This window comes from Myotis brandtii, unplaced genomic scaffold, assembly GCF_000412655.1.
Source record: "Myotis brandtii unplaced genomic scaffold, ASM41265v1 scaffold1234, whole genome shotgun sequence".
NCBI lineage: Eukaryota > Metazoa > Chordata > Mammalia > Chiroptera > Vespertilionidae > Myotis > Myotis brandtii.
In genome coordinates, this window is record NW_005354309.1 from 847,022 (window position 1) to 858,949 (window position 11,928).

The 11,928-nt window shown below is 55.6% G+C and overlaps 1 protein-coding gene across 1 annotated transcript in view; it reads left to right on the forward strand.

Moving 5' to 3' along the window:
• COL5A3 (collagen, type V, alpha 3) overlaps positions 1 to 11,928 on the forward strand; it is a 34,627-nt gene that overhangs the window by 9,719 nt on the left and 12,980 nt on the right. The window contains exons 21-44 of the mRNA XM_014533977.1: positions 29 to 73; positions 181 to 234; positions 407 to 451; positions 587 to 640; positions 803 to 847; positions 1,710 to 1,763; positions 1,874 to 1,918; positions 2,064 to 2,117; positions 3,526 to 3,570; positions 3,676 to 3,729; positions 3,874 to 3,981; positions 4,389 to 4,442; positions 6,699 to 6,752; positions 7,711 to 7,755; positions 7,979 to 8,032; positions 8,154 to 8,198; positions 9,072 to 9,125; positions 9,219 to 9,272; positions 9,363 to 9,416; positions 9,547 to 9,654; positions 9,812 to 9,901; positions 10,172 to 10,225; positions 11,598 to 11,705; positions 11,790 to 11,897. Of these exons, the coding sequence (XP_014389463.1) occupies positions 29 to 73; positions 181 to 234; positions 407 to 451; positions 587 to 640; positions 803 to 847; positions 1,710 to 1,763; positions 1,874 to 1,918; positions 2,064 to 2,117; positions 3,526 to 3,570; positions 3,676 to 3,729; positions 3,874 to 3,981; positions 4,389 to 4,442; positions 6,699 to 6,752; positions 7,711 to 7,755; positions 7,979 to 8,032; positions 8,154 to 8,198; positions 9,072 to 9,125; positions 9,219 to 9,272; positions 9,363 to 9,416; positions 9,547 to 9,654; positions 9,812 to 9,901; positions 10,172 to 10,225; positions 11,598 to 11,705; positions 11,790 to 11,897 (1,485 nt within the window). The remainder of the gene's footprint in view (positions 1 to 28; positions 74 to 180; positions 235 to 406; positions 452 to 586; positions 641 to 802; positions 848 to 1,709; positions 1,764 to 1,873; positions 1,919 to 2,063; positions 2,118 to 3,525; positions 3,571 to 3,675; positions 3,730 to 3,873; positions 3,982 to 4,388; positions 4,443 to 6,698; positions 6,753 to 7,710; positions 7,756 to 7,978; positions 8,033 to 8,153; positions 8,199 to 9,071; positions 9,126 to 9,218; positions 9,273 to 9,362; positions 9,417 to 9,546; positions 9,655 to 9,811; positions 9,902 to 10,171; positions 10,226 to 11,597; positions 11,706 to 11,789; positions 11,898 to 11,928) is intronic.

Here is an 11,928-nt window from a genome sequence, read left to right on the forward strand (position 1 = left end):
CTTCCCCAATGATGATGCTTTCCCACAGGGAGCAGAGGGACCTCCGGGGCCCACTGGCCAGGCTGGGGAGCCGGTGAGTATCAGGGACCCTTGGACCCCTTGCCTGGTGCAGGGGACGGAAGTCAGGATCATGGGGCCTCAGAGCAGCGATGCGGGGATAATGCTCCTACTTCCTTGCAGGGCCCCCGAGGACTGATTGGCCCCAGAGGCTCCCCTGGGCCCCCAGGCAGCCCGGTGAGAACGTCACTGTCTCTCTGCATCCGCATCCCTGCTGCCCTCTCACCTTCCCCCGCATGTCCACTCCCGCTGCCTGCTCCTCTCTGTGCACTCACTTCCCACCGCACCGCGCAGGGTCGCAGACGCAGGCACGCGTGTGTCTCCCGGTCTCACAGTTTCTCTCCCGCAGGGCGCGGTGGGAATTGACGGTGCGCCAGGTGCCAAAGGAAATGTGGTAGGTGCTCTACCCTCCGACCCCGTGACCGTCCGTATCCTTGTCTGCTCCCATTAGCCCCTCCCCGCATCAGCTTCACGGACACCTCAACACTGTGATCCCCTCCAGCTTCACCAAACCCCCCTTTCTCCCCAGGGTCCTCCAGGAGAACCAGGACCCCCAGGACAGCAGGGGAACCCCGGGTCCCAGGTTTGAGCTCCTTTCCCAATCATGTGGGTGCTGATGGCCAGCCCAGGTCACAGACCACCCACCCCCCCGCCCCGCCTCCCCAGCTGCAGCTCTCACCACCCCTTTCTCATGCCTTCCTTTACCCTCTTTTTTATTTTTTATTTATTTTTTTTATGTCCTCAGGGACTCCCTGGCCCCCAGGGACCCATTGGCACTCCTGGGGAAAAGGTGAGTGACAGCTCCGTCTCCCCCTCCCCCACCCAGGCCTTGCTTCTGCAGGAAAAGCCCCCACCGGCCCCTTTTGTTAGCTCTGGATAATGATAAAGCACAACATTTCCTAAACGAGGCAGAGGGACACAGTGCCATCATTGGGGAAGGGTAGGTGGCAAGAAACTGAAAGCCACCAAAGCTAGCTCACACAGGGGGTATTGTCAGGGCCCAGGGGAACCCTCGGAAGCCGGTCATAGAAAATATTACCGAGACTCGTGGGTCAGGAAAGCCCTCTCTCTGGGCCCTGTGCTGCCAGCTTGCCCCTCTGCCCATGTTTCTTCTGCCCTGGCAGGCACGCATTTCAGTGTGTCCTTACCCCACCTTTCCCTTCTACGTGATCTTGAGCTGCTTTGTCACCAAGGCTCCTTATGACCTTGTAGTTTCTTGACCCCAATCCAGCTGATCCCAGTTGCTCTCCGGTAAATTTCAGGAGAGAGTCTGATGGGCCCAGCTGGGTCAGTGGCCTGCCTCTGTTGGAGGGACAGAGGGAGTCACCTCATGCCGGCCAAGGCCTTTCACTCTTCAGATGAAGCTGTGGGTGGGAGGGACTTCTAAAGAAAGGGGTGTGGCTGGGGAGCCCCCACTTTATCATCTCGCACACTGTTCCTCCATGCCTGGCTCAACCCTCCCAGAGGCAGAGGATTTCTGAGGCTCAGGGAGGCGAGGGGGCTGAGCCGGGGCCACAAGGCAAGCTGGGGCAGAGCTGGGGTTAGATGTCCTGTGAGGGGTCTGCTTGTTCTGGAATCTTGATGTGGCGGCATGTTCCTGGTGGAACCCGGGCTCTGAGACCCTCTGTCTCCTCCTGTTCACTATCTTTCAGGGTCCCCCCGGACACCCAGGGATTCCAGGCCTCATGGGATCTGACGGCCCTCCGGTGAGAGCTGGATGCTGGAAGGAGGAGGAAGAAAGGGAGGCTTGGGAATCTGGGTGGTCAATGTGGGTCTCTGACGACTTAGGATGTCTTCCCGCCCCGCCCCCCCCCAGGGTCACCCAGGTCACGAGGGCCCCACAGGAGAGAAAGGGACCCAGGTAAGTGATCTGGAGAGAGGCTGGGCTGGGGAAAAGGCTTGGTCAGTCAGGGCCAGGAGTCGGGGGCTTCTGAGGAGAGAGATGAGGGCCCTGAGAGCAGGGGAGGGGGAAGGACAGGATGGCACTAATCTCATCTTCTCCGCAGGGCCCAGCAGGGTCCGCAGGCCCGAGGGGGTATCCTGGACCTCGGGGTGTGAAGGTAGGTGACTCGCCAGCATCGGCTTGGGGGAACCTGCTCCATCAGAAACACCCGCATGTGTGATGAGAGGAATCAGTCTGCCAGGCACGGTGCAGTGGGAGAGTGGGGTTTGGGGCTGAGCGGCCAGATATAGGAGCGTGTGTGTTACTTTGGAGCTGGACAGCCAAAGGACAGCATTCTAATGTCGTCATTGCCTTGTGGTTGGGAACAGTTCAGTCCACTTGCGGCCGAACCCATTGCACTGTGAGCACATACGCCACGTCCAAGTCCAGGTCAGCACATTGTGGTCAGGCAGGGGTTGTTTCAAAGCTCAAGCCCAGAGTCACGCCATCTACCAGCACAGTACTGTGGGGACCAGCGGAGAGCCGCACTGTGGCTAAACAGAGGCCACCGTTGACTAAGAACAGGGACGTGGGAATTCACATCTATGTGGCAGCCAAATCCAGTTACACTGTGGCCAAGTACAGGTACACTGTACCTGTGGTCTACGAACAGCGTGGGGTGGTAGCCGAGGGTCAGCTCTTCACATTTTGGCATCGTAGGCAAGTTTGGTTACAGTCTAACCAGGGAGGAGGCTATCGTACAGCAGGCCACAGAGTCCTGTGGGTGGCCACGCTCAGTTACATCGTAGTCAGGCGTCGTTATATGTAGTTGAAACCTCTGTGACAGCTGAGTCCAGTTACATGGTCGCCAGGGCCAGAGAACAGTTACACTGGGGTCACGTGAGTCGCTCTGTACCTGGAGAAGGCCAGGCTGTTGTCAAAGCACAGAGGAGATTACATCCAAGTGCAATTTCACTGTGGTCACCGAGCTCGGTTACATTGTGTCTCCCTGTGGAAGGAGACACAGTCATGCTATTGTCAAAACACATCATTAGATGGTATCCGACTGTCATTTCGTGGTATCTCTGAGCTCAGTCACACCGTAGCCAAGTGCAGCTTTCCCTGGGGCCGGAGCCCAGAGTTTGGTGTGAGCGGCATCTGGGCTTGCACTGAGCCATCTCGCTGTCCCCAAGCACAGACGTGCCTTGTTGCCGGGCACAGAGTCACATTGTAGCCAGTACAATGGGGAGCATTCCTTTGCCTTTAGAGTGAGGCTGGGGCCTGGAATGTTCAGCCTCCTTCTCCTGCCAGGAGGAAATGTGGACACAGTGTCCCTGGAGATGGCAATGAATTACTTGGAAATTTGGCCTTCCCTGCACATCCCCACACAGAGACCTTGGGAGGCTGCCAGTGAGAAAGGGCGGGAGGGAGCAGCTTCCCGCATACACACTAGTGGGTTGCCCCTACCCCACTCGAGTCCAGCATCCTCTTGGTTTTGGGGAACCTGCTTTGGGGGGCAGGGGATTGAGTTTGGGGCCCTCCTTAATTAAGCAGGGGAAGGACCTGAGAGCTTCTTTATTTTCCAGGGTACCTCTGGCAACCGGGGCCTCCAGGGGGAGAAAGGCGAGAAGGTGAGAAGGGAGGGGATTCCTTGTGGGGGAGCCCTGATACGGGGGCTCTGCCTGTGAACCTCACCTGAACCCTGACCTCTGACCTCTGTACTCTCTCCCATTCAGGGAGAGGATGGCTTCCCAGGCTTCAAGGGTGATGGGGGGCTTAAAGGAGATCGGGTAAGGTGATCTCCAGATAAGGGGTCTTGTGGGTTTGGGGGACTTGGGGAAGACAGGGAGGGGGTGAGTTGGGGCTAAGACCAGGGGCTTCATGGAGTAAGAGTGACAAGGAACTGATATGAGGGCCTCTCCTTTCTATTCCAGGGGCACCCGGGACCCCCAGGTCCCCGGGGAGAGGATGGTCCTGAAGGGCTGAAAGGGCAGGAGGGGCTGCCTGGTGAGGAGGGGCCCCCAGGCTCAGCTGGGGAGAAGGTGAATGGACCTTGGTCACCCCTCCAGTCTATCCTTCAGCTTTTCATCCTGTGGTCACAGCTTCCTGGCCTTTTGCCTTCTGCCCTCTGCCCTTTTCTCTCCAACCTCAGGAGCCTGCGACCCTCCTTACCATCTCTTTTGATTCCTCCGCTCAGCACTACAGAGCAATGCCATGCACATTACCTGCTTTTTGTTCCGTAGCCACCACATGCCACAGGCTTTGTTTTTTGGTTAATCCTCACCTGAGGATATTTTTCCCATTGATTTTTAGAGAGTGGAAGCGGGGGTGGGGAGAGAGAGAGAGGATCTCACCCTGCTGTGCCTTCCATATGCCCCAGCCAAACTGCCCCCTCCCCCCTGACCTCCAGGTTGCAATTTCTAAACCTTGTTCCATAATTCCTCTGTAGGGCAAACTTGGGGTGCCAGGTCTCCCAGGTTACCCAGGACGTCCAGGCCCTAAGGTAAGAAGCTAGGGGGCTGAAGGTGGGCAAGGGCAGGGTTCAGAGACTGATTAACATCTGGGGGTCTGGGCTGTGGTCCGGGAGTTGAGCACTCTACCCCCTGGGTCATTGATAAACAGCATAAGGTATCGGCTTTGGTAACAGAGTTGGGCTCAAATACCAACTCATTAGCTTCTATGTGACCTTGGGCAAGTCACCCCTTACTTGCTAAGTAACCCTGGGCAAGTCTCTCTCTCTCTCTCTCTCTCTCTCTCTCTCTCTCTCTCTCTCGCTCTGAATTTTTATAAGAATTTATTGGAGCCCAAACTGAGGACAATTGCTGGGAAGCAAGATCTCAAATGCTCTCTGGGCAAGTTTCTTGAGCCCATTTTTTTTCAGTTGCACAACGGAGATGCCAGTACTATTTATTTCATCCATTTGATTATAATAATGACAATATTTATGATAAAAAATTTATAGGATCCTTCTTACTTGGTGTGATTGAAATTGGTTTAAACAAAGTCAGCAAGGAGGAGAATCATAAAAAAGACATATCTTACATATCTTGAATTAGTTATAACTTACAATAAAATGCACTTATGTAAAAATGTACATTGCTTGCCAGTGTTTTGATGGATGAGGCTACTGATTAGACACGTCTCTCTGCCACAGCTACACCCATATTACATCATTCATGATTTATAGTTCTCGTTTATATAAAGTGGAGCAGAAGTTTAGGGACGCTTGGGAAGACATCTCAGTGTAGATCCTTCCAGAGTTCCATGCTTTTGCCCTCTCAATCTGGCACAGTTATCCTGCCCATGCCTAAGCTGACAGCAATTTTTAAAAAATAAATTTTTAGCCCTAACCGGTTTGGCTCAGTAGATGGAGCCTTGGCCTGTGGACTGAAGGGTCCCGGGTTCAACTCCGGTCAAGGGCATGTGCCTTGGTTGTGGGCACGTCCCCAGTGGGGGGTGTGCAGGAGGCAGCTGATCGGTGCTTCTCTCTCATCGATGTTTCTAGCTCTCTATCCCTCTCCCTTCCTCTCTGTGGGAAATCAATACAATATATTTTAACAAAATAAATTTTTATTGATTTCAGAGAGGAAGAGAGAGGGAGAGAGAGATAGACACATCGATGATGAGAGAGAATTATTGATCAGCTGTTTCCTGCACCCTCTCCCCGCCCTGGGGGGGGGGGGGGGGGAGGGAAGGGAGAGAGAGAGAGAGAGAAAGAAAGGTCTAGTCTCTTATTTAAGGGCAACGATCCCATTCCTGAGGGCTCCACTGACATGACTCCATACCTCCCAAAGGCCTCACCTCCAAATACCGTCACAGGGGGGAGTAGAGCTTCAGGTGTGGATGTTGAGGGGGGCTACCCAGCCCACAGCAGAGCGTAATCATCAGGAATCACGACGACAGCTGACGTCGCTTGAGCACTCACTGTGTGCCAGGCACCGTGCAGGTCACTTTCTACTGCACCCCACGGAAGCCTCCCAAACCCCTGTGAGGAGGATGTGGTTGGCTACAGACAGGGAGACGGTTCCCAGGGAGTTAAGCCATTTTCCCAGGGCCACACAGTGGTGGGTCTGGGATCACAAGCACCGTGAGAGGCAGGAGGGACGTCAGAGCCTGTGCTGTCTTCCCCGGGTGGAGGGCAGAGCAGGAAGGGCTGCAGCGGGTTAGTTAACAGGCGAGGAAGCCCCACGGCACACCAGACAGCGGGGAATAAGACCGGAGCGCTGTGTCCTCGTGGGGAAAACAGATGTTGAATAAGGGAGCAAGTGAATAAGGTCATTTCAATACGAATATGATGGGGAAAACAAAATAGGACAATGCGGTAGACGGAGGGTGACTCAGAGGAAGTGGTGGTCAGGAAAGTGGCAGGAAGCCAGCCGCCTGCATGATGTCTAAGTGATGAGGAGTAGCGGGCCCGTGGGGACGGGAGAGAAGAGCATCTGAGGCGAAGGGAGCGGCCATGCAAAGGCCTCGGGCAGGAGTGCATCCGTGTCCTCTGAGGAGCATGGAGGAGGCCCGTGCGGCTGGAGTGGAGTGAGCAAGGGGGAGAGAGAGAGAGAAAGAGAGAGAGAGAAAGAGGAGAGGAGGGCAGAAGGCCGCTCTGGAGGAGACGGGCTGGAGGACCAAAGAAGCTTCTGGAATCAGTGGCCTGGAAAGGCCTGAAAGGATGGGATGGGGTGGTTGAATGGGGTGAGGGGCCAGTGTAGCCCACCACCCACTCTCCTCACCCCACCCCTTCTCTCCGATTCTCTCTATTCAGGGATCCACGGGCCTGCCTGGTCCCCTGGGGCCAATAGGAGAGAAAGGGAGGCGGGTGAGTCGTGAGGGGCAGGGAGGGAAGGGCTTACTTGGGCGAGAGCATCCGTGGCTGTGCCTGATGGGGGGGGGGTGGTGCTGGGTGTCTGTGTCCATGCCTGGAAGCACTTGAAGGCATACTTCCTCCCATGTGCAATGCAAGACACATGTAGGTGACCCCGCCTGGCATTGCGGCTCAGGTGCTCCTGCATACATGTGTGCACGTGTGTCCCGTGTGCCTCTCTCAGTGCAGATTAGATGGGGTGGGGTTGGGTGCTGCAGCCTGTGGGCCTGTGACTGAGTGAACGGGGCATGAGCCTGCACACAGTGTGTGATTGTGGACATACATGTGTGTGAGGAGCATGCATACGTGTGTGAAAGGATACGATATACATGTGTGTGTGTTTCTGTGTACACTGAGCGATTGCGTGCACATGCATGCATTACTCTGCTCTGTGTGCATTGCTGCTGAGTAAATGGACATTGTGTCTATGTATGTGCTGTGCTTACAAGGACCACGCCTTCACATAAACCCATGCATGTATGTGTTTACATTGAGTGTACACGTGTTCAAGGAACATATTGCATGACGGGCTTCACATGTCCGCCCGAGGCTGCGATCACCCAATGCTTGTCACGACGGCATGCAGTCATGGGTGCAACTATGATAAATAGGTGTCCGCGTGGACAAACATGCTTATATGCGTGGATCCTATAGGTGCAATCATACATGTCTGTGATCCTTGTGTGATCTTGTGTGTGTGTGTGTGTGTGTGTGTGTGTGTGTGTGTGTGTGTGTGTGTGTGTGTGTGTGTGTGTGTGTGTGTGTGTGTGTGTGTGTGTGTGTGTATGAAAGGCTTGTGAATAAATGGTGGCAGACATCTTTCTAGGTCTGTGACTGGGTTCCTTTGTGTGTTTGTGTCATGTGTTTGCACAGTAACTCCCTTCTGCTCCCCCTCACCTGATTGATTTTCCAGGGGAAGGCTGGGCAGCCAGGACTGGAAGGAGAGCGGGGACTGCCTGTAAGAAATGGAGAGCCTCCCCCACCCCACAGGGTCTTGGGGGGCAGGGCTGGAAGGAGGGACTAGGAGAGGGGAGTTGGGGAGGTCAGGAGTGGGCAAGGAAGAGGATTTGGGTTATGTCGGTGTCCCTGGTGGGACAAGAGGGATGGGACCCAGAGGACTTGATCTCATCTCCTAGGCCCCCCACCCTCTCACTTCTAATCTTTGCTTCTTTTCTATTCAGGGCTCCCGTGGAGAGAGGGGGCAGCCGGGCACCACAGGGCCACTAGGCCCCAAGGTATGGGGTGGGTGGGAGATCAGGCTCCCCAGGCAGACCCTCTGCCCAGGCTCCCCAGTCCCTCCCAGTCCCTCCCAGTTGAGTTTGTTCTGCGGCCTGAATCTCATTCACTCTGTCCTAGGGCGATGTGGGCCAGGACGGGGCCCCTGGAATCCCTGGAGAAAAGGTGAGTGAGTGTGTGAGTGTGTGTGTGTGTGTGCGCGCGCGCGTTTCTGGGGAGGAGACAAATCCAGGAGGTAGGGAGACATTATAATGTTGCAGAAGACCAGAGAAAAACCAAGGGTCACTTTAGAGAAAAGGAGTGACACTGTTTATTTACGCCGGCGAACTCAGGGAATAACTTTCCAAATCTGAGTAAAGTAACATGCAGGGGGCTTCTCTTTTATATCTTTCTGGGGTCTTTGTCCTGAAAATATGGATTATGCTTCCGGTCCTTTTCATGGGCTTTGCAGGAAGGCCCCCAGGTGTTGGGGGGTCTCCAGGCCATATCTGATGGTCTGGCCTGGTGCCAGCATTAACAACCCTCCCTCTGGGGCAGTGCACTGTTCACAGTTTTATGGCCTCTGTAACAGGTTCTGCAAGACCAGTTTCTGGGAAAGAGGTAGTGACTTAATTATAGGTTATCAAGAATGTACACTGGGCTGGCTGGCATTGGATTCAGATTGCTAGTCCCCCCGCCCCCCGACCCCCTCCAAATATCAGGGTTACATTGGAATCAGCCTTTTAGCCTCCTCATTAACGCAGTGGAAAGAGCACAGCCTCTGAGGTCAGAGCCATGAGTTCAAGTCCTACCTTGGCCACTTACCTGCCGGGTGACCTTGGGCAGATCACCGAACCTCTCTGGGCCTCAGTGTCCCCCTCTGCACGATGGGACTAACCACGGTCCCTACCCCAAGGGCTGCAGTGGTGAATGAAATGACTCTGTGTCAGGCCCTGTGCCCGGCATGCAGAAGGCGTCAGTGTGTGCTAGCTCTTGTCATGATGTGGAGCTGAGGACAGCCAGGCAAGGGGGTGAGTAATGACTTCTGTTCCATTTCAGGGCCTCCCAGGCCTACAAGGGCCCCCTGGATTCTCTGGGCCGAAGGGCCCCCCTGTAAGTGAGCTCACCCCGGTGAGGGTGGGCGGGAGCTGGGGACTGGATAGGCTCCTTATTTGTGCCTCAACTCTCTCCCGCCTTGTCCTTCAGGGCCCCCAGGGGAAAGACGGGCGACCTGGGCACCCCGGACAGAGAGGAGAATTGGTGAGTGACCATTTGACCTCTGACCCCATTGGGCTTTCCATTTCTGCCCCCCACCCTCATGTGACAGCTCCTTTTAATTTTTCTTCCCAGGGCTTTCAAGGTCAAACAGGCCCACATGGTCCAGCCGGCGTCGTGGGTCCTCAGGTCAGAGTGGACCCCACAAGTTCCCCCAGTGTTGTACCAGTTGGGGGATATTTTGGGGGGGGGAGTGGATCTCAGACAGACCCCCCACCCCAGACCACCTCCGTTCAAGATGCGCCTTCCTCATCTCCAGGGAAAGACAGGAGAAGCAGGGCCTCTGGGCGAGAGGGGCCCGCCCGGCCCTCCCGGCCCTCCTGGTGAACAAGGTCTCCCGGGACTGGAGGGCAGAGAGGGGGCCAAGGTGAGACCCTGCCTGTGGGAGACCTGGCAGAGGGGCCCCAAAGGCCCCTCAATGGCCCCATCGAGGGCTCAGAACTAGCCCACAGGGGAGGGCAGGCTCACAGATTGGGGGCGACAACCCTCTCGGAGCCTGACCTTCCTCCTCTGCACTCCTGCAGGGGGACCTGGGGCCGCTGGGTCCCCTTGGGAAGGAAGGACCACCTGGACTGCGGGGCTTCCCTGGCCCCCAAGGAGCCCCAGGGGACCCTGTGAGTATCCTTCGGAGCCCTCTTGTGTGTGCTGGATCCTGAAGCAGAGAAGGAAGTGGGGGGCTCAGGGCAGGGACATGGTGTGGCATCGTGGGGGGGGGGAGTGACTGTGAAAATAAAGGCATAACAGCAGGAGGGACCTGGAGGAGACCGCCCCCCAAACCTCAGTGCCTGGAAGGAGGTGGGAACTATGAGCCCCCCAAAGTGAAGACAGGACTTAGGGGATACCTGGGGGGGTGTCTTTTGACTGTGAATCTTCTCCTCCTTCAGGGACCTACTGGTTTGAAGGGTGACAAGGGCCCCCCGGGTCCCACCGGTGCCAATGTAAGTGCAACCCCATCTGCTGGGCAGGGAGCAGGGGGGAGGAACTTGGGGTGTCTGGAAAGCTGGGCATTGTCATGATGAAGCCCACTGTTTTTGGAGTCAGACAGGCCTGGGCCACATCCAACTCTGTCACTCACTGGCCGGGCAGTCATGTCACTCTGAGCCTCATTTCCTCATCTGTAACATAGCCCATCTCATAGGTTATCACATAACTCAACCAGATGACCGCCCTGACACATGCTCACCTGTGTGCCAGACAAGAACATGTAAAACCTCCTTTTTAGCCCTAGCTGGGTTGGCTCAGTGGGTGGAGCGTTGGCCTGTGGACTGAAGGGTCCTCGGTTCGATTCCAATCAAGGGCACATACCCAGGTTGAGGGCTCGATCCCCAGTGGGGGGAGTGCAGGAAGCAGCCCATCAATGATTCTCTCTCATCATTGATGTTTCTATCTCTCTCTCCCTCTCCTTTCCTCTCTAAAATCAATAAAAATATATTAAAACAACAACAACAACAAAACAAAACAAAACAAAACCCTCCTTTTTCCTGGAGGTTACGTTCTAGTTGGGGAGACGAGAAATGAGCAATGACGAATGTCCCAAAACAAAGCAGCAGAGAGAGGGGGGAAGAGCAGTTGAGAGGCTGGTCAGGGAAGGCCTCCTGAGAAGGAGAATTTGAGTCGAGACTGAGGAGGTAAGGAAGGAGCCCTGTGGAATAAAATATGTATATATATACATATAACAAATATATATATATATAACAAAAAGCAAAACAAAACCCTCCTTTCTGCTGGAGGTTACATTCTAGTTGGGGAGATGAGAAATGAGCAATGACGAATGTCGCAAAACAAAGCAGCAGAGAGAGGGGGGAAGAGCAGTTGAGAGGCTGGTCAGGGAAGGCCTCCTGAGAAGGAGAATTTGAGTCGAGACTGAGGAGGTAAGGAAGGAGCCCTGTGGAGGTGCAGAGAAAAGCATTCTGGGCGGAGGGGCAGCATGTGCAAAGGCCCTGAGGCTGGACCGTGCCCGGCTTATTGGAGGAAACAGCATGGAGACCCTGTGGCTGGAGGGGAGTGAGCGAGGGTGAAAGTAGGAGGAGGTGAGGGTAGGGAGGGGTCAGGGCAGGTTGTGCAGGACCTGGTGGGCTGCCAGGAGGACTTCTCCCTTTTTCTGTCTGAGGAGGAAGCCCTGAGGGCTGTGGTTAGAGGAGGCACTTGCCCTGACTTAAGTGTTCACAACATTCTCGGCCTGCTTTTTGGGGAACAGATTGGATAAGCGCTGGTAATCGCTTAAACTCAGTGCTTGGCAGCTTGAAAAACCTCCAGAAACGAGAACTACTGTTATTGTTATTTTTCCTGATCCCTCACCCCTGTTTCCAGGGCTCCCCTGGGGAGCGTGGGCCTGTGGGCCCCGCTGGAGGCATTGGGCTTCCTGGTCAAAGTGGAGGCCAAGGCCCTGTTGGCCCTGCAGGCGAGAAGGGGTCCCCGGTAAGTGCTCTGCCCACCCCATTCCACATACCAGGACCCTGCTCCTGCCCTAGCCCTGATGTCCCTCCTCTACTCCCACATCAGGGCGAACGTGGTCCCCCTGGCCCCACCGGCCAAGATGGGACCCCAGGGCCCCTGGGGCTTCCAGGGCCCCCAGGAGCTGCCGGGCCTTCGGGTGAGGAAGGGGACAAGGTGAGAGTTCATGGAGAGGGAGGGGCTGGAG